The sequence below is a fragment of the Penicillium solitum genome (assembly GCF_028829755.1).
Source record: "Penicillium solitum strain IBT 25940 chromosome Unknown utg000003l_segment0_segment0, whole genome shotgun sequence".
NCBI classification, from domain to species: domain Eukaryota; kingdom Fungi; phylum Ascomycota; class Eurotiomycetes; order Eurotiales; family Aspergillaceae; genus Penicillium; species Penicillium solitum.
In genome coordinates, this window is record NW_027072123.1 from 3,521,581 (window position 1) to 3,542,340 (window position 20,760).

Consider the following 20,760-nt stretch of genomic DNA (forward strand, 5'->3'; position numbering starts at 1 on the left):
GAAAATAAATGAGAAAGATAATGTTGCGCAAGATTGAAGGTTAAACCGTCTCAGAGAGAGCTTATTTCCTTGTCCGGGGTCGGAGCGGAAAATCATGGCGGAGCGAACTGCGTCACTGATGGCGATCCAGAAGGCGGCATTGTCCTCAAATAAACCCGGTCTCACTAACACCTTCCTATGTACCCATCTTTATTCCTTCAAACTCAAAGAATTTGATATGGTGAGTCAACTTGAACTCTCCATTCCTCTCTCAATATTTACCTTCGTAACTAACAGCTCTAGTACCGACCCGGTTACTGGTCAGACGACCCCATGGACGGAGTCCTAGGTGCCGGCATGCCGCGCCCAGGTGCTACATCCCGTCGCTTCGATGAATACTATCGCTGCTATCCAGTGGCGATGCTTCCTGGTCCCGAAAGAGAGAATGTGAACCATGGTGGCAAGGTTATCATGCCTCCCAGCGCATTGGACAAGCTTACTCGACTTCACATTACCTATCCGATGTTGTTCGAGCTTCACAATGGTGCGAAAGAGAGGATGACACATGCGGGTGTCCTCGAGTTCATTGCTGAAGAAGGAAAAATCTATTTGCCATTCTGGGTGAGTAAGACAGACTCGAGTGTGTTGTGATTGTACTAAGACTCGGTTCTCTACAGCTGATGCAAACATTACTACTTGAACCGGGCGATCTTCTTCAAATCAAGTCGACAGACCTCCCTCCCGGCCAGTTCATCAAACTCCAAGCACAGTCAACATCCTTCCTCGACATCAGTGACCCCAAAGCTGTGCTAGAAAACGCCTTCCGGAATTTCTCATGCCTTTCCAAAGGCGACGTCTTCACTTTTGCATACAACGAACAAGTATATGAGATGGCGGTGCTGGAGACAAAACCCTCTGGGAGTAAGAATGCTGTGTCTGTTCTAGAGACTGACTTGGAGGTTGATTTCGCCGCTCCGGTTGGATTCGAAGAACCACAGCGGGCAAGCGGGACCAGCACGCCCGGTAGTGTCATTAGCGGTGGAAAGCTTCCAGCGGGTGGACTATTGCACCCCCATGGCACCATGGCACAATCGATCAACTACCCCGCCATTGCCCCTGATGCCACCGATGCTGCCACAGGTGCCCGTGCGGCATCATCCAACTTCTTGTCCGGAGGACAGCGTCTGAATGCTAAAAGGGGCAGCAAGGCCCCGACTCCCAACCCTTCCACTCCTACTCCAGGTTCCTCAAATCCCTCACATCCACCTCCCACCCGCAGAACCAACGGCCCTCAACCACTTCGACTCCCGCCCAATCAGCTCTTCTTCGGTTATGCAATCAAACCTGTCAAGCCCCGTGATGAGAATGGTCTAGTTGTACCAGATGACCAGCCAAAGTTCCAAGGAATTGGACAAACCTTGCGTGGGAAACGAAAGGACCTGTCCGACTCTGCCACCCCCTCGGGAAGTGACGCTGAAGGCCAAAAGAGCAAGGAAAATACTAAAAAGTCCGACGGTGGTGGTCGAACCTTGGGGAAGCGCTAATGTCTGCAACGATCTATTTAAACCTACATTTTCATGATTCTCCCGGGCTTTTAGATAGAGCAAGGTTCAACATGGCGTTTGGGGAGTTGTTTACTTTCGCTTGAACACATAAAATGCCTTGCAATAAACCTCATTGTCTCCTGATTTCTCGTAGGCCGTTCTATTCTGTGCATTCTAACCTTGGTTTTCAAGCCTGTGGTATTCTTTTGCAGTCCTCTTGACACCAAATCTGGGGATGTCGGAGACTTTTACAACATTCCGAGGGTTGGGAATTTTCTCACGTCCTTCGAAAGAATCAAACATGTCTTCTGCATATCGCTGCACATGGATTTAACTAGCAGATAAGTCATCCTCGTGGTCAGAAACGGCGTCTTATAGTTCGGCTAGTGCGCACGGCTCTTGGCAAGCCGAGGATCGCCGTCCACAGGCCAAAAACTAGACTACGCTATCGATCTCACACCAAATACTTGGGGTTGCATCATGGCCACAATAGTTGGAAACCCTTTGGCAGCATTTATCCGACTGGCCCCCTCGGTCTATCTCCAAGACCCACCCAACCCAAGCGAGAAGACGGATCGGCCTGTGATATTCATTGCTTTTTGGATGAATGCACCCCCGCGCGCCCTAGCCAAATATGTGATCGAGTACAGACGGCTAGTACCATCAGCTCGAATTATATTCGTCAGAAGCTCATCGAGTGACTTCATCTGGCGCCTCGGGGCCCAGACCCGGAGAGCCCGCGTCGCCCCAGCCGTGGAAGCAATGCGCGGTCTAGTGACCCCTGAGAATCCAGTATTTGTGCACTTTTTCTCGAATGGGGGCATGTCGAGCACGACAAACGTATTACAAGCTTGGAAGAATGCGACAGGGACTCCATTGCCTATATCGGCAATGATCCTAGATAGCGCACCGGGCAGTCCCAGCCTACGAGCGGGACTCAAGGCTTTCTCCTTTGCACTTCCGCAGATGTGGATCTTGCGACTACTTGGCAAAAGCTTGCTTGTTGTTTTCTTGGTTCTCTTCAAGTTGATCCATTCCTTTTCCGTGTTTCCGGATCCTATTTCCCTTGCCCGGGAGCTCGTCAATGATACCTCTCTGGTGCGCGCGGCTAACCCAGACGGGACTCTCCGTCGATGCTATATCTACTCAGACACGGATGATTTGGTGGACTGGCGTGATGTGGAATCTCATGCGGTAAATACCGAGGCTGAGGGTTGGGCGGTTCGCCGTGAAGTGTTCAAGAGCTCCCCTCATGTTGGACATATGAGAGCCGAGCCCGATCGGTATTGGGGCATTGTCAGAGAGTATCTGGGAGCTTTGGTGTTGGTGTGATTGTCAATTCCTTTTCTCTTTACATTTCGGTTTTGCTTTGACTTGAGAAACACTAGAATGTTACATGATACATATCATGCTATGCGACAATCATATACATCTACTTGGCTCCATGCATGAATATATATATATATTTTTTTTTTGGTTCATCAAGTCTTCTGCCCGTGACCATACAGGCGCAAGGAACAGGAATTTACTTCCATCGAACCTTTGAAGGTCAATTAACTTCATGGGTGTTTCAACCATACAGCAAAGTTTTGCAATTCCATGGCCATTGGATTGAATCACTATGACTGATACCTTAAGCTCACTTGAGCATATGCCGATTTGTTAGAGCCAAGGTGCTGAAAGGCCCGGAACCAAGTTCCGCAGCTCCTGTCTGGAAAGCAACAACCATTGCGATATACCCTATAATCAAAGACGACGACACCCCTGCATCATTACTCTGGCCCTCATTTTAAGTGTCCTTAGTTTGGTTTGTTTCGCTATTTTCCCATTTCAATAGTTATTGTTCACTTAGTTTGATTTTGTGCAGACCATTGCAAAATAGACCTCATTCAAGTAGGTTTTGGCGCTCTGCATTGGCCCTGTGTTATTCTGACCGAGCAATATAGATCATCCAATTATCATATCACTCTTGAGAACTTTGCTTTGGTATACTTTTCTTGACTAAACGCAACGATGTTCCAACACCAACCCCACGACCCGAGCTTCCTCGAGTCCAAGGCAGGGAAAGACTACCGCTTCGCTCTTCCGGGATTCAACCGGCCGCTAGACTTTGCTCCGATGGAGAAAAACATCTACGGTGTCGAAAGTCGGAGTATGTTTCCATCTGCGCTGGATGATAGAGACATTCAAGCGGGATACGTGGAGTAAGTGCAGAGTCCCCAAGACCCGAAAGGGGCTCAATGCTGACGATTCTCATAGCCTGCCCGTCTTGACCCTCCGTGAGATGCATATGGTAGAGTTCATGGAGGACCTAACTGATATTCCTGAGTGGTGGAAAAAGGTCAGTTGTTCTCAATACAACTGATACTGATCATTCCGCTGAAAGCTTTTCAGATCTTTGAGCCCGCCACACAAGATAAGTGGAAAAAGGCCGCCATTAACAGTGGCAAAGACATCACGCTCAACATGGCTGAATGGATCATTGACGAGCTTCAATTCAAAGCCATGATTTACGAGACCACAGAGGTAGTCGCCCTGTACAACGGCGATGTCACCAAGTCCGACACAAACATGCCTGATTCGATCTTTCAAGAGATGAGATCCCTGTTCTCGGTGCTAGAGTACGATCTGGAACCAATGCAGTACTTCCATCCAGGCATGCTAAGCCAAGAGCGTGACCTCATTTCCATGGCATTGTACCCGCTTATCTACGGCAAGACCCGTATTCTCACCGACAGGATCATTGGGGTCGATGACGCCCTGAAGTACATCGGCAAGGGCGAAGTGATCCCAGTTCCCAAAGAGACTGGAATAACCAGAGAAGACATTGCCTGGCGCGTCTTGTCCCGCGCAGATATCAAGGTTCGGCCCTACAGCCGGAAATTCCAGGTCCTTCCCTCGGACTGGGAACTCGGCGATGATGGACAATGGCACATAGCCTCATACATCAACAACCTGCACCCAGTCAAACACCGGAACCTTCACAAGCTCCTCGAGCAGATTTTCAATCGCATCGTTCCCCAATGGAACGCAACTTTGACCCCCCTCAAGGACATGCTCCATTCTCGAGCCCGAATCGAGTACCACAAGGCGGAATATTACCCAGTCCCAAAAGAAATCGCTGCCCAGGCACCTCAGATTCATCCAAAGGAGGCACAGAGTGAGTTCGAGGAGCGCACAGAGAAGTGGAGAATGGAGAACTACCGTGCCATCCAACCCGACGCAGGCAAGTTCATTCCCTGGGCAGTCCCACCCTGGTTGATGGACAAACTGCCCGAGGACTTGCCTAGCGCCGTTCGGATTGAACGAGGCGTCGATCTCAACCGGGACTACAAGGATCGTGGACTGCAGGTGATCACACGTCTTCTGGGCGTTGATCTGACTCCGGAGAAGCCAAGTTTTGAGACAGACTGGCATGTCGAGGGCACGATGGTGAGTTCAAAGCCTCCAATAAACTCCCACAGTACTTGGTAATAATGAAAATCATGAAATCAGAACGAGCACATCTGCGCCGCGGCATTCATAGCATACGACCACACCAACGTAGTCGATCCGACCATGCAATTCCGCAACATGGTAGAATCCGACACGCTCACCGAAATCGAGCACGAGCCAAACGATTTCATCTGGCTGCGGCAAGTCTTCGGTATGCAAAACAACGAGCCGGCCATCCAATACCCAGGTTCGATCTGCGGCAACGTAGGCCGAGTCATCATGTACCCGAGCACTGTAGAACACAAGTTCACTCGCTTCGAGCTGAAGGACAAGACTAAGTCTGGACATGCGCGCGCCCTGGTGTTTTTCCTTGTCGATCCTAACATCCGTATCATCTCTACGGCCAATGTCCCGCCGCAGCGTCTGGATTGGACTAAGGAGATGCCTGGAGAAGATGTCAAGGAGGGCTTGCAAAAGCTAGCGCTCGATAATATGAAGTCCAAGGGTGATATGCCGATGAGTCTGGAGGAGGCCTTGGAGACGAGGATGAAGGTTTTGCAGGAAATCGGGGAGTTTACTCGCTATCAGCATGTGGCTTTTGAGTCAAATGTGTTGATGCTTTAATTTGGTGTGGTTTCTTTTTCTTGTTTTCCTTCCAGCTGTTGTTTAAAATGGAATTTTGCTTTCTTTTTCCTTGGTGATGATTACGTGCCGAACTATCTTTTTTTTGGGGCGACCCAAGGTGCTGTAGTTGAAGCTCCAGCTACGTGCTACTCAAAAGAATAATTAGGTAAAGATGATATTAAATCGCCGCGCTATGCCATTCATTCGTAAGACCAAGTATGCACATGTCCCATTTTAATTATCCCAAACTCCAATCGACCCAAAGCCAAGTCCAGAGCTTAACGTCCCATCGTCTCGGGGAACTCATCATCAAGCTTCAGACGAGCCGTGACGTTCATACTCATCAGTTCTTGAATGAGAAGTTTGGCAGCATAGGGGATAACCATCTTCACAACGGAACGAGACGACTTGCAACCAGGACACCAGTTCAAGTAGCCCATAAAACCACACTGTTCGCAGACATCCACCTCGTGACGATCAGACGAGATCATCAGACGCTCCAGCAGCAGCTGACTAGTACCGTACGCAATCAAACAATCACGTTCCATCTCACCGAGACGCAGACCACCGTTACGCGAACGACCCTCGGTAGGCTGGCGGGTAAGAGTAGCAGTGGGACCCTTGGCACGTGAGTGCATCTTGTCTTGAACCATGTGCTTCAGCTTCTGGTAGTAGATGGGGCCAGTGAAGACGTAGAAAGGCAGAGCCTCACCGGTAATACCGGAGGTGAGGTAGTCCTTGCCACCATAGCTGAAACCTTTGTCGATCAGGATCTGGGACATTTCTTCGACGGGGCTGCCGCCGAAACAAGTACCGTAGCCGTGTTGGCCGGACAGAACACCTGCTTTACCAGCGACCAACTCCAGCATCTTTCCGACTGTCATTCGAGAGGGGAAACCGTGAGGGTTCATGATAATGTCAGGGTTGATGCCTTGATCCGAGAAAGGCATGTCCGCCTGGTCTGCAATGATTCCAACAACACCCTTCTGTCCGTGGCGGGAAGAGAACTTGTCGCCGACCTCGGGGCGACGGGTCTGTCGGGTCAGGACCTTAATGAGTTGCGTCTCGCCTTCAGTGGCAGATATCAGAACCTTGTCTATGTAGGAAGGATCCGGGAGCTTGTAGTTCATGGATGCCTCAATAACATCGCCACCGCCCATGTTGGGGCCGGTGAATCCCATGGAGTTTTGTACCCTGGGCGTGACCTTGTTGATGTAGCTTTCACCGTTATTGACCATTTCGCCAACTGCAGCCAGGCCATCAGACTCGAGAAGCGCGTGCTTGCGGATTGGAGCACCATTCTCGTAAGTCGGTCCCTTGAGGGAATCCTTGGCTCCGTTGGGGTAACTCTTCAGCGTCGTGACGTACTTGCGGAAAACCTGGCAACGTCCAAATCCACGGTCCACGGATCCTTTGTTCAGGACCAGAGCATCCTCAATATCGTAGCCAGAATAACTCATCACGGCAACAGTCGCGTTCTGACCCGCAGGTAGTTGGTCGTACTTTGTCAGCTCAATGGTTCGTGATTTGACCATAGGCTTTTGTGGGTAGACCATGAGGTAAAGAATGGAATCAATTCGCTGGAACTGATTGGAAGCAATAGCGCCAATAGCTTGCTTACCCATGGCACATTGGTAGGTGTTACGCGGGGACTGGTTGTGGTGAGGATAAGGGATCAAGCCAGCAACAGCTCCAAGGACTGTGAAGGGTTCAATCTCAAGATGGGTGTGGGTATTTGAGATGTCCTTCTCGTAGATCGCAATGTAGGAGTCGTTCTCCTCGTTCACGTCAAGGTACTCAACCAAGCCTTGCGCAAGGAAGTCGTCGAACTCCATCTTTCCATCGCGCAGCTTCTCGAGATGCTGCACGCCAACAAGGGATTTGCCATTCTCCACGACAATAAGCGGCCTACAGATACGTCCATCATCGGTCGCGACATGAACGGCTCGCTGGTGGTGGTTGATGTAAATGCTGACGAATTCCGAAACCCGGCCCATGCGGCGCAGTCTTCGGAAAGCATTGAGGAAGGACTTGGGGCGTCTGGTCAAACCAGTTGGTGTACCGTTGATAGAAATTGTGTAAGCACCCCGAGCATAGAGCTGCTGTCCACCAACACTCGATATGTCTTCAACGCCGAGCATGAATATCAAGTTTCGCACCGGTCCTTCTTCATCGTTGGTCGTGATATGCGTCATGAGGGCCAAGTTCTTGACCAAACCACATGCCTCACCTTCGGGGGTATCTGCAGGACACAGCATTCCGAACTGGGAGGGCTGCAGGGCACGAGGACCACTGACCTTACGGGTCTTTTCGAACTGACTGCTAATACGGGTCATCATACCGAGAGCTGCAATGTAACTCAATCGGCTGAGAACGTGAGTGACACCCGCACGCTCCATGCGGAAACGCTTCAAGCTCCAGTTTCCTGTAGAGATGGCTCGGTTCATACCCTGAGTGATATGATTGCCATGCATAGTGACGATAGTCCAAGCATCGAATTGCTCAGCCCGATTGCGTTTGTTCAGGACTTTGTCGATGTTCATCTTGATATCGAAACAAAATTTCTTGAACAGATCTTCAAATAGAAGGGCCAACATCTGACCCGCCAGCTCCAGTCGCTTATTTCCAAGATAATCACGGTCATCCACCAGGGCCGGGTCGCTCTTTGCCATCAAAACGCGACGAGCCATGTGAGCGACGTAGATAGCCTTGGGTCGGAAGTTCATGTCCTTGACCTCGATATGAGAGATAATGACAGACGCAATGGCCTCAACTGCCTCTTGCACGTGAGTCTTGCGATAAGCGGCTTGTTTGCGGTTGATCTTGATGCGACAACCCATCCATTCAAGGGCTTGTTGTTGAGTGTAAACATCGACGTTGATGGCCTCTTCGAAATTTATGGCGAAATCATCTTGATACAGAGCATCGTCACCAGTAACCATTTGCATCATTTCTTTGTCGGTGTGAATACCCATGGCCTTGAGCAAAATGACGATAGGAATGTCTTCATTGAGCACGTTGTGCTTGACGTAGAGTCTGCCTTTTTTGGAGACAATATAACTCTTGGATTTACGCTCGTTTGAGGAACTGCGAATGTTAGTGATGGAAAATCAAAGACGTTAGACGTGAGCATACCTAGTAACCGAGGCCTGGACGATGTCTTTCTTTGGGTCGGTTTCGACGATAATTCTGTTCTTGCTCAATTGTTCTTGTACAAGGATGACCTTTTCCGTTCCGTTGACAACAAAGTAACCACCGGGATCAAGAGGACATTCATTGAGGACGCTCATCTGAGCAGGCGTTTTATTCGACAGCACACATTTAGAACTGCGGAGCATGATCGGAATTCTTCCGATGGGGACTGCTCGTCGGATAACCCTTTGCCGGCCACGGACATACTCAAAGTCAACGAGAATGGGTGCGGCGTATGTAGTGTCTCGTAGTCTGCACTCTTGCGGCGTGATCGTGGATTCGAAATCAATTCCACCATCGCCTTGCTCGTCGGCTCGTCGGGGTGAGGCAACGTAAATATCGGTGAACTTGATGTAGAAATTGTGGTCCACATCACTTCGAATTGTAGAGCTTGACTCGACGATTTTCTTCATTTGCACCTCCACGAAGTAGTTATAGGAGTCAATGTGCTGTTTCACCAGTCCTTTGACCTTGAGGAATGCCGGCAGCAGATTCCATTTGTCTCTGGCCGTGTTGATCGGGTCTGTAAGACCCTTATTGTAGTAAAATGGCTCCAAAAGAGCATCGAATGGATCCCTAGCCTTGAAATCCGAAGCTGGTTCAACCTTCCTAGGCTCGGCATGCTGGTGAGGCTGGGCAACGGGGTTGGACTGGGACGGGCGCTTGCTTTTCGTGGAGTCAGTCGCAGATTGATTTCCGACCTAGTTAAATAACAGAGCAGTCAGTACGATGTTCAGAAGTATGGGACTTGCGACTGGAAAAAAAAGTTTTGTTACCTCCGAAGGAGGCCGCGGTCGACCGGCCGCAGAGGGCTGTGGCCTCTTGCGCGGAGGCATTTTGGCTAGGCAGCTGAGATACAAGGAGATCGATCAAGAAAGATATCCCAATCAAACTACTCAGTTGTCCAAAGAGAAGCTCGCAAGATGGATTCTCATGGAGGGGAAAGATTTGAGTAATTTGGAGATGGCTTAATAAGCCGCGGGCAGGAGCTGATAGTTGCCTGAGGCATCAGTCGATAACACTCCGATCCATCCATGGATGTCTTCAATGCTTTTTGGTTCTTCTTTTATATGCGTTTTTTCCAAAATACTTTTTCTGTTCGGTACTATCTCTAGATAATAATCATTAGCTATAGATCTGCCACCAACAGTGGGGATAATTGCATGGAGTAGACATCCCGGGCGTATCACTCAGCTAGATATATTTTTGTATGGTCAAATAAGAGGTACATCAGTTAGGAATACAAAAACCGTAAAACTATGATATGGGCATTATCACCATTGTCGTAGTTCAGATAAAAAGAGGAAACATTGAAATCACCTTCCTTAGAGATTTACTTTTACAATCCACCGGAGGCTTGGGCTTACCTTGAGCATCAACGATAGGAGATTGCGTTCCGGAAGCGGCTCCATGGTGATCAAGATCAAGAAGACTCCGAGTCGATGCCGTTATCGATGAGTGGGAGGAAAGCGATTATCGGTTTGTCAATTATTGGATGGGTTGGCATCTAGCCTGAGAGTAGTGACACGCGTGAAAATCAAATATGAGCATAAAAACATAGATCTTGGACGAAAATCGAAAATTAGAACAGGCTAAAAGAAATGAATACTATTCTCAAATACTTGTCTTCCAAGGTTGGTTATTGAATACTTAACCAATCCGAATCCGTAGGTAAATCCATCTCATTATCAAGTAACCGCACACGACCGAAGGGTCGGAGTATACTAGTCTTAACTCCGATGTGGTAGGAGTCTCAAAGGAATAGACGAAGAAGCAGGTTTGGGCCTCACCCCTAAAGTAAACTGGTATGAATAATTATTTATATTAGTCTCAACTTTTCAGAACGCATGGAGCACTCTGCACAGAGTTGGATTTACGAGATCTTGCCCGATCGTCAAGGATTTGTCCATTGACATGGTAGTACATTTAGTGGGTCTTTGCGCATGCAGGCCACCCCCGGACATTTACGTCTGCACGGACGAATTATTTATCAGAATTGACTTGGTTCTGCTTAAGGGAGACGATCTACAACAGTACTTTGTATACGGAGTAGAGAACAATAACAGGTAGTAAAGAAGCGGTCACGTATAAGACAACGTGGAAAAGAGGATTTCGACCGCAGATACTAAGCGCAAGGCATTCCGTTCACAGAATAGTAGGACTATTATTAGTAGCCAGAGTTGCACTGCTTGTGTGGCATATGATTTATCGAGTATTGGGAACACTCGGTCCTGCATGTACGATGTAGTATGATTTGATGTCTGTGGCGAAATAGGTTTGACCGCAACTTTGAAATTGCCACCCTTTATTTTACGGACACAGACTGCACCGCAAGGTTTCCTTTTTTGGAAGAAATTCCCCGTTTCCGATCGAATGCATGGATCTACTGAGGCAATGAATGGTTCAATGTACCGGCCATAGTACTTGGAGATGGTATTGATCGCTGCAGCATAATCTAGAAAGTATGCAACGCTATCCACACGTGGTTGATAAGACAGGGGTCATCTTTGCCCGATAGGTACTCTGTACTCCGTGCAGTATCCTTCGATGAGACAATTCAAACGAAAGTATTAGCAATATTATCGACCAGGGTATGTTCGTTATCAATAGCCCAGGAGACCCGTTGTAGGGCTTTTTGTAGCAGGGGTTGGCTAAGCGGAGGGGGGCGGAGACTACTGTACCTAGGGAGTTTCAGATATTATTTGCCAATGTACTTTTGGGAACAGAATCATAGTGCCTTCTAGTAAGTCCATTTTACGAATGATCTCGCAATGTGATTCGTGATTTTAAAACCGCGGCAGCCAGTCAATTCCGGAGGGGTAAGTCAGGCGTTGGGCATGAAAGAAAGTAATTAAAATTTGGTTCAATTTGGGCGTCAATAAGTGGGTTTTGAGTCTCATATGCTTAGAAATATTATTGGTATCACGAGTGTGATCATACTGATTATTGGATCTTCCGACCCCAAGTAGCTAGCACACTAGTTCGTGCACAGTTGGGGTTCGATGTACGGTACTATCACTTAAGATTTCCCAATGATCAGCACAGACCGTAGTGAGTACTCAGCTCCGATCGAAAATCGTAACAATACATCGGAATTCTAAACCGATAGCAGATGGATAGAGGGGGAAAAGTGGTCCATTGACGATCGCTCCGATGTGTGAATAAAATAAAAATAATAAGGATGACTGGGGTTCAGAGGATCCCCGCTCTATTGGTATGCTTGTCATTTGGTGGATCAGGGGCTCCAAGCGACGCGGATCAGCGCTGGTGGCACTTACACCGCTTGTCCTGACGTTGAGGGCGAAAGCCCTTATCGTGCAGATTGTATGGGGAAGGTAAATTGGGAAAAAAAAGTAGATTTAAAAGGATGGATTCGAGAAATTCCAGAAGTATAAAAGAATGGGAAATGGAAAAAAAGACTCCATAGAAAATGAAAAGGAGTAGAGAGATCCGTGGAACGAGAACAAAGAAAAAAGAAATAATCCATGGGTGAGCAGTTCACGAACCATTTTTTCATCCAGCCCCTATTTTATCTTATTTCTGATTTCTACTTTCTAATTTCTGATTTCTGATATTGGGAATATAATCCCTTCTCTCTATGGAGTCCTATCTCCTTTCAACTGTAATTTCAGCATTCAGGTACAGGCGCCTAACCACCCTAGAGGGCGATCCGCTGTCACATCTTCGGGCACTTTGGTCACTTCAGTCTCCACAGGCTGTTAAGAGGGGCCAAATGCACCTGCAGCTGCCACGCTCTGGTCGACCAGCGCATTGAAAATCCCCCCCCCCCCTTGCTGGAGTCCTAGCACAATGGTTTCTCTCGTGTATAGCCCAGGTTGTCTCCAGTCCACCATACAATTGACCATTCGTAGCGTCTACAAGGCCTCGCGGGAAGCTATAGCCCATTGACTACCCCGGGCTCTTCCCGGGACAAAAGCGCCCAGGTTGTACAGACAACGGAGGCTCTCCAATCAATCGAACCCGATCAATTTCCGAGTAATTGCTGGTCGATCATCTGCTGTGGCCGTCAAGTCGTGTCGGTGATATCTATAGTAGAGGAATACCTACGGGAACATATATTGTTTTGGCGCCTTACGCGGAGAGAGCGAGCGTGGAAGCAATGAATATTTCTATAACCTCGAGAATACACAACATAAATACAAATGTAAAATTAAAAAGATCAAAAGATCACTGCCCACTTAACTCTTGGATAAAAACAAAACAAGAAAAATAACAGAAACAAATCGCCGAAAAAAAAAAAAAAAAAGAGAGCACAGTCATCTCCTAAAAAGGATCTCCCCGCTCTGATCTGGACTCCCAGCCATTTTCTTCCCCCCTCTTCCTCTTCTTCCCTTTCCCTCCCTCTGCAACTCCCTTTTGTACAACAGTTTTGTATCGTTCGTTTGGGTCATTGTTAGGTTGTATTTCCCCGTCGCGCGACACGCTCGTTTCGCCGCGCCTCGATCCCTCGGTGTTCGCTAATCGGAGCGGTAAGAGGAGCTTTATCCCACTCTGCAACTCCCTGCTGATCTCCGCACCGTCAGGTACCCACGATATTTCCTGTCAAAATTGCCCATAGATGACTTGCGCAGCTTGAAATCGCATAGCACTTCTCCTATCAACCGGATTTGACTCCTCTCGAGGCGTTCATTGTGTGAGTTAAGCCCTTTTTGCGAGCGCAGATCGTCTCCGCCTGGCGCCAACCCCTCAGCCCCTCTCTCGATTTCCCCTTGCTTGAGACGCCGACGACACACACACCGCCAGCCCACCCTTTCCTCCCACTCGGTTCCCCGGCCACCGGAGGACGTCGCGTCACACTATCTGGGGCTTGTCGTAATTGCTTCCCCGGACAAGCTCCCCCCAAAGCCCGTTTTTTTTCTTTGGGCGTCAACAAATCCCTATATTTGCTGACCGGACGTCATTTTTGGTGTATAGTTGAACAATTCGGCCTGCCCACAATGGCCTTCAAGCACGGGCTGAGTGAACGCCTCGACGAGCTGCGATTCCCATCCCCACGATCCCCGCCCTCGGAGTCTGCGTTCCCTGGGTACACATCTCTTTCCCCGGGTCATTCGAACTTTGGATCCGGGTTCTCATCTCGCCCGGCTGGTGATGTCCGAGCGAATCTGCAGCGTCGGTTTACGACCGATTCCAGCAAGTTCTCGTCATGGAATTATCTGAATCCAAGCTCGGGATCTGGCTCGAGCTCTGGCTCTGGTTCAGGCCAGATGCAAGATCCAGTGGACTTATTGTCTTCGGTAAGATTGAACTTTCTATTTGAGTTAGCGATTATTCCCCTGCATTGAGCCCACGTACTTGTCTCGTTCGCATTGGATATTTGGTCGGCGATGAGTGGAGATGTTTGGATTGGTGTCCTGGTTGTCTAGCCCGGCAAGATTCGTTGAAATCACGGATGTCTTTGAAAGTTCCGTCAGCTTCCAGCATATCGCGCTATCTGTGTGTAGCTTCAAGTTGACAAGACTGCCACTATTCATCTGCCGCTATTCATCTACCGCCATTCATCCACCGCTATTCATCGACCACCATTCATCATTTTTCTCTTCCATTCAATTGCCCTATTGTTTCTATTCATCAGCTCCCTTCTCCATTTCATCAGCCAAACAAAACCGGTGAAGCGATTGACGTGATTGATGCCTATTGGTGCTTCAACTCCGTCCAATCTGAGGCTATTCAAACGTCAAATCGATCCGTGCCTGTTAGGCTGCAATCAGTTCTGCGTTGGTATAAAAACTATAGCTTCACACCTCCCCTTTGCTTCTTCTCTTTATTTGCTGCCTCATAATTTCCCCATCTGTTTCAAATCTTCGGACCCGAACAAGTTCGCTGCCCGTGCTACCGGATCTGCTCCATTTGCCGTTGATTTCGCGTTACATCCCCGTTACTTTCCTGACTTAATATCGTGCGTTCGGTTCGTGTTTCCTCATGCCAGTGATTGCTCTTGTGGCTATGAAGATATCTGTTTTTTGGTGTCTTTTGAAGTGTCCTTTGAAGTGTCTTTTCAAGCCCCCCTTGTGCAGTTCTGATCGGTTTTGTCGATTGAGTTGTTTGAGACTTTGACACTTTTCTCTCACTTCGTTCAAACTGATATCTTTCCCAAACTTCCCCGCTCTTGTTTGAACGCGTCAATTCTGAGAATTATATCTGACCTCTTCAGCAGTTTGAGAAAAAGAGACAGCACATCGAGTACATGCGTGAACAGAAACGCCGATTTGAAGAAGATATGAAAATCCTGGATCTTCAGCACGCTCGCGAGAAGCTGGAGATGGACCAGCTGGCTCGGGACTTAGCTCAGGCTGGCATCTCTGGCCCAGTCAGTGAGCCGACCACCCCACCTGAGTACCGTGATACTACTGTCTCGAGTGCCTTTGGCCGCCCTGCTCGTTTCTCCACTTCGAGTGTGACCTCTTCTCCCGGCTTTTTCAATGCTTTTGCTCCTTCAACCTTGACTTCGCCCCAGGCTGCCTCCCAACCCGCTCAGCCATCGATTGACCGGTTTGCTGGACACTCTGTCCCTGGTTCACGCCGAAATTCCGAGAAGGATGACTTCCTTGCCGATCCTACTTCTCCCTTCCGATCCGGCCCATCGTGAGTGGAGCCCCATTTTTCGAGTTGTGATATCCGTGGCCTAGCTAATATTTGTTTAGTGCTGCTCATCGATACTCGCTGCCCTCCGGTAACCAGAACGGCCACTCTCACCATCGGTCTAGCATCTCCGGCTTGAATGGATCACGGCTTGACAGCTTTAACGTTCCCAAGTATCTTTTCCCTAGTGACGAGGACAAGCCTCACAACCATCTGAGGGAGCTGGAACGCCTGTCAACTCCTGACATCAAGAGCTACATTAAGTTGACCGAGCCTGATGACAAGTTCCCCACCCTGTCCCGTCGTGGTGACTCAAACATGGTAGGTTTCCCAACATTGGACACAGCAGCCGGAATGCTAATAATTTGGCTAGTTGTCGGCGAACCCCGATGCCCATGATCTCGCCAACCCTCGTGCCCCAGGTGCCGAAAATTATTCCAACCACAGTCGGCACCGGTCGTCTCACCAGAGCATGCCGCAGAACATTCACAACTTCGGGCGCTTGGACCAGCTGGCAAGCCAGAATAACGAGGATCACGGCAACTCTGTTCACACCTCGCGTCACGGTGCTCGTCGTTCCATGGGAAGCCAGATCACCTTCCACGATGACCGCCACGAAGAGACAGCAACCCCTGTTGCCTCAAGCCGGCCCAATGCCTTGCAGTCCTCATACTCAACTAGTGATCTGCCTACCATCAAGGGAAATGGAGCTGGCAACGCTATTACTCCCCCCAAGACCCACAATGAGCACATGCATCACCACAACACAAGCATGGGACGGATTCCCCAGAGCGGTGTGAATAACCAGGTTAAGACCGAGTTCGATGAGACCGAGTTCTATGGCAATCAATCGACTTTGCACGCGAGCGCTCCACCCTTTGGGCCTCAGCTCACTTCGGCTGCATCTACCAACCACGTTCCCAGTTCGCTTGTTCAAATGGGGTTGCCATTCCAAGTCCCTGCAGTTCCTGCCTTCAATTATGGAGTCCAGCCCTATGGGGGCCAAGCAACTCCGATCAACGGTCATATGCAAAACTTCGGAGGAGCTTCTGCTTACAACAATGCCTATTCTGGCTATGGTCCTGGGTTCCGCTTTAATGAACCTGGAGCCCGAGGCAGCATGGCTCAGCGTCGCCAGGAGAATGATGCGACCCAGCTTACTCGTTTCGGCAACCACCCCTTGGAGCATTACAAGGGTGAGTTGTACAGCCTGTGCAAGGACCAGCATGGTTGCCGGTACTTGCAACGCAAGTTGGAGGAGCGTAACCCGGAGCACGTGCAGCTGATTTTCAGTGAGACTTACATGCACGTCATTGAACTTATGACCGGTATGAAACATAGAAATCCTGCCCTTTAACTCTATTTTCATTACTAACCTTTCTCCTTGAACAGATCCATTTGGAAATTATCTTTGCCAGAAGTTACTCGAATACTCCAACGATGAACAACGCACTGCTTTGATTGACAATGCTGCCCCTGAGTTAGTCAAGATTGCCCTGAACCAGCATGGAACTCGTGCATTGCAGAAGATGATTGAATTCATCTCGACCTCCGAGCAGACCCAAACAGTCATCGAAGCGCTGCAGAATCACGTGGTTGATCTGGTGCAGGATCTGAATGGCAACCACGTTATTCAGAAATGCCTCAACCGCCTCACTCCTGATGATGCCGAGTTCATTTACGAGGCTGTCGGAGGCAATTGTGTTGTTGTTGGTACTCATCGCCATGGATGTTGTGTCCTTCAGCGTTGCATTGACCATGCTTCGGGTCATCAGAGGGCTCGTCTGATTTCGCAGATTACCTCGCACTCGTTCGCTTTGGTCCAGGATCCCTTCGGAAATTATGTTGTGCAATACATTCTGGACCTTGCGGAGCCTAGCTTCACCAACCCGCTGTGTGCTACCTTTGGAGGCAATATTCCTCAGCTGTCCAAGCAAAAGTTCAGCTCCAATGTGATCGAGAAGTGCCTCCGGACTGCTGATAACTACATGAAGCGTGAAATGATTGAAGAATTCCTCATGGGCAATGAGCTTGAAAAGATGTTGCGTGATTCATTCGCAAACTATGTTGTTCAGACCGCCATGGACTTCTGTGATCTCGACACTCGCAACCGCATTGTGGAGGCTGTTCGTCCTATTCTTCCGTCTATCCGTCAGACTCCCCATGGTCGTCGTATTGCTGGCAAGATCATGGCTGCGGATACCAACGGCCGCAGCAACGGTAGCAGCGCTACTACCAGCGGCCAAGCCACCCCCAATGAGATGACCACCACCACTGCACAGATCCCCAAGAACTTGCAGAAGCCATTTACCTACCATCAACCTGGTACTCAAAGTACTCAGTCTTCGAGCTCATCCGGTGGATACAGCAACCAGACCTATGTTCCTCAATCCTCCCAGAGCTCTGTCTCTAACACTCCTTCGGGACAAAGTGACACCTCGTCTGTTTACACTACGCCCACCCCCCAGCTGTCCGTGAAGCTTGGGCCGCAGCAAATCCAGAACTACTTCTGATTGGGTCTGGGACACCCACATCAGTGCTTGTCTTTCACAACCCACCCCAGTGTACCCATAGTGAGACGATGCGACGAAACCTTTTTTTCTTTTTTTTTCTTTCACGATTTTACGGTTACTTATTACACTGTCATCGAACTGGGCCCACATCAACTGCACATGCTATGATCATCTATCCCATGATTTACCACACTTGCGTTTTACTGCATACACCTTTGAAGCAATGTGCCATGATCATTGCATTTGGCCCATGTTGCATACTGCATACCTTTCATGAAGCGACCCGTGCATGATGCAGACATCGTTGGAACTATGTTCCTCTGCTCCGTTTGTTCCCCAACATCTTGTATTTCTTGTTTTTCCCTTTCCCCCCTGGGTTTCCTCCCCCAATGCCTTGCATGCCTGGGTCCTGAGGGTATCTGGCGATGGTTTTGGATCGTTCCTTAGAACAATCTGGTATCCTATTGCCTTGATTTGAGGACTGGTTCTTCCAGCTTGGGTTGTTTTTGCTTCTTTTTTTTCTTTTCCTTTTTCGCTTCCACATTGTGATTTTCAACTTTTATTTTTACCCCTTCATCGTTGTACTTTTGCGCCTTGCTCTTTTCGAACTGCGTTTTGTGTTGTGCCCGTTCGTTTACATTGGTTCGTTGTTGCACGCGAGCTGAGCTGAGGATGGACATCCCAATGGCTCTGGAGCCTTTGTCCATCAATGACCTTGGTTATTTTCCGGCTAGCTTGCTGCTTCTTGAGATGATGGGGGCTATTTGGTCTTTGGGCCAGATCTTCGTCATACATGATCCTGCACACACTTTTTGCATGTATTTTAGCAATGGAAAGCTGAATTAAGTTTTCATACAATTTTCTCCATTTCCAACACTAGTAGATGTCCAATTCCCCTTTGTTTTCGTAATTCCTTTAGGTTTGTCGCCAAACCTGCAGCGCGACGCGTGATCACGTGCGTGCTAAAGGAGCCGCCCTGCGGAGGTTTACCAAGATGCCGCAACTTGCTTTTGACACAATTCAGCCTTCAAGGTCCGAATCAAACTGACTGGGCCTCTCATGCTACCAAAAGAGGTTGCCAGCTCATTGAGCACACAATGGCCTTGTCGCGATGTTCAGATGCGGCAGCTAGCTAGTCTGTTAAGTGTGAGTTTACTATGCCGATAATAATTCCTTGCATTCGCCAATCATGAAGAAAGTGGCTGACCTCCAACGATCTTTGAATAGCCTGATATTCCTAGTCCTTCAACATTGGTCGTCCATGGTATCTCTGCAACCTGCAAATCGACTATACTCCGGGCCGTTCTCGCTACCCTCGAAGTGCCACACGCCATTGTTAGGAGCTCGGAATGCATTACGGGACGGCATCTCCTGACAAAAATCATATGGAACACATTAGAGGCCCTGGGGCAGAAGGAGGAATGGGAGAAATCCGGCAAGGGAAGATGCGAGCACGTCAGTGGTCTTGCGGTCTTGCTTGAGGAGTGCCTGGCAGCGAGGCCCGTTGAGAACCAAGGCAAATTCGTGCTGGTGTTGGATGAGATTGACAGGCAAAGAGAGGCGCCGCATACCCTGTTGTCAGCGCTGGCACGGCTAGGCGAGATCGTGAGTTATGACTTTGGACTACATTTACTGGGTGTGGAATATTGCGGCTAACCCGATGATTTGTAGATTCCGTCTCTCTGTGTTGTTTTAGTCCTCAGTTCGACCCCACGGCCGTTGTTCCTCCAAAGTGCAGCGGTTCCGCACGTCAGCTTCCCTCCCTATACCCGCAAGGAGGCCATCCATATTATTCTCAGCTCGAATGCGCCGGTCGTGGATGGGTTGCCCGATGAAACCTCCTCGCGGGTTTACCCGTACTTTGTATCGACAGTCTACGACTCATTGGTTGGACCGACAGCAGGTTCCATACCGGATTTCCGGTCCATATGTGACAGATTGTGGCCTCGATTTGTTGCGCCTGTAGTGAATGGCGAAACACCCCCAGGCGGAAACAACGAGTGGGATTTCTCGCGTCTGCTTGTGAAAAACAGAGTCATTTTCCGACACCAGGGCGAGTCTGCGCTTGTGCACCGCATTGTCCCCGACGAGACTCCTGCCGGTGCGAAAAGGGCCCCGCTGGCAAAGACCTTGATGCCTTCGGCTCTCCCTTCTCTGCCATATTTCTCAACCCTGATCCTCACGTCCGCATATCTGGCCTCGCACACGCCCCAACGACTGGATACAATCTTCTTCTCCAAATTCTCCTCATCGTCCCTTTCAGCCCGAAACAAGCGTGCCCACCACCGCCGCCGTTTGAAGGTCCTCTCCCAAGCCCAGGCAGAAGAGAGACAAGCCGCAAACGACGACCCTTCAACCCCCAAGAAAGGAAAGCGAACCAAAACCCGCATCACGAAATCAACCCTCTCCTCCGCCTTCGCGACCTCCTCGGCTACCACGTCCGCCATCGGAGGTGGTGCAGGCATCGCTGGCCCGTCTACCATCCTCACAGCCCGTTCTTTCCCTCTAGAACGTCTCCTTGCTATCTACCATGCGATCGATCCGAACCCCCCAGCAACGCCGCTTCGAGTTGCAGCCGTTTCAGACCGTATCTACGCTGAACTGGCAACGCTGCGACGTCTCCGCCTCGTTGTCCCCGCTGCTAGCCATAATGCTATGGCGACGAGCAGCGGGAATACTACTGCTGATGCGGGAGATAAGTGGTGTGTCAATGTTTCTGGTGAATGGGTCGGTGAGCTGGCTAAGGGTATTGGTGTCGAGGTTGGTGAGTGGTTGGCTGGTGGTCTGGACTGATTTGGATTTTCTTGGGGATGAAGGAGTACTCTTGAAGCTGACGAAGCTGACTTGGTCCTTGTTCTGGCGCTTTGTTC

At 49.4% G+C, this 20,760-nt stretch overlaps 7 protein-coding genes across 7 annotated transcripts; 6 read left to right on the plus strand and 1 right to left on the minus strand.

Annotated features, from left to right (window-relative positions):
• Positions 1 to 94: 94 nt before the first annotated feature.
• On the plus strand, positions 95 to 1,523 carry N7455_005259 (polyubiquitin-binding protein UFD1; the record flags this gene model as incomplete). The annotated part of the gene is made up of 3 exons (XM_040955413.2): positions 95 to 220; positions 283 to 600; positions 657 to 1,523. 3 exons carry the CDS (start codon positions 95 to 97, stop codon positions 1,521 to 1,523), a joined length of 1,311 nt encoding a protein of 436 aa, XP_040814101.2.
• Positions 1,524 to 2,003: 480 nt separating this feature from the next.
• Positions 2,004 to 2,855, plus strand: N7455_005260 (TMEM53 family protein; the record flags this gene model as incomplete). Its single annotated transcript, XM_040955400.2, has 1 exon — positions 2,004 to 2,855. One exon carries the CDS (start codon positions 2,004 to 2,006, stop codon positions 2,853 to 2,855), a length of 852 nt encoding a protein of 283 aa, XP_040814234.1.
• Positions 2,856 to 3,536: 681 nt separating this feature from the next.
• Positions 3,537 to 5,582, plus strand: N7455_005261 (DUF4246 domain-containing protein; the record flags this gene model as incomplete). Its single annotated transcript, XM_040955500.2, has 4 exons — positions 3,537 to 3,727; positions 3,783 to 3,864; positions 3,918 to 4,955; positions 5,019 to 5,582. 4 exons carry the CDS (start codon positions 3,537 to 3,539, stop codon positions 5,580 to 5,582), a joined length of 1,875 nt encoding a protein of 624 aa, XP_040814179.2.
• A 278-nt stretch (positions 5,583 to 5,860) lies between these two features.
• N7455_005262 (DNA-directed RNA polymerase III core subunit RET1) lies at positions 5,861 to 9,610 on the minus strand (the record flags this gene model as incomplete). Its single annotated transcript, XM_040955475.2, has 3 exons — positions 5,861 to 8,669; positions 8,718 to 9,475; positions 9,551 to 9,610. 3 exons carry the CDS (start codon positions 9,608 to 9,610, stop codon positions 5,861 to 5,863), a joined length of 3,627 nt encoding a protein of 1,208 aa, XP_040814043.2.
• A 3,458-nt stretch (positions 9,611 to 13,068) lies between these two features.
• N7455_005263 (uncharacterized protein) lies at positions 13,069 to 13,406 on the plus strand (the record flags this gene model as incomplete). The annotated part of the gene is made up of 2 exons (XM_065604994.1): positions 13,069 to 13,264; positions 13,354 to 13,406. Coding segments are annotated over 2 exons (249 nt in total), but the record flags the coding sequence as incomplete, so codon positions are not given.
• A 326-nt stretch (positions 13,407 to 13,732) lies between these two features.
• Positions 13,733 to 17,890, plus strand: N7455_005264 (uncharacterized protein; the record flags this gene model as incomplete). The annotated part of the gene is made up of 5 exons (XM_040955461.2): positions 13,733 to 14,032; positions 14,953 to 15,380; positions 15,440 to 15,698; positions 15,751 to 16,705; positions 16,770 to 17,890. The coding sequence occupies 5 exons, from the start codon at positions 13,733 to 13,735 to the stop codon at positions 17,888 to 17,890; spliced, it is 3,063 nt and encodes a 1,020-aa protein (XP_040814163.2).
• A 1,059-nt stretch (positions 17,891 to 18,949) lies between these two features.
• On the plus strand, positions 18,950 to 20,683 carry N7455_005265 (origin of replication complex subunit 5 family protein; the record flags this gene model as incomplete). Its single annotated transcript, XM_040955325.2, has 3 exons — positions 18,950 to 19,036; positions 19,118 to 19,495; positions 19,562 to 20,683. The coding sequence occupies 3 exons, from the start codon at positions 18,950 to 18,952 to the stop codon at positions 20,681 to 20,683; spliced, it is 1,587 nt and encodes a 528-aa protein (XP_040814072.2).
• Positions 20,684 to 20,760: the final 77 nt, after the last annotated feature.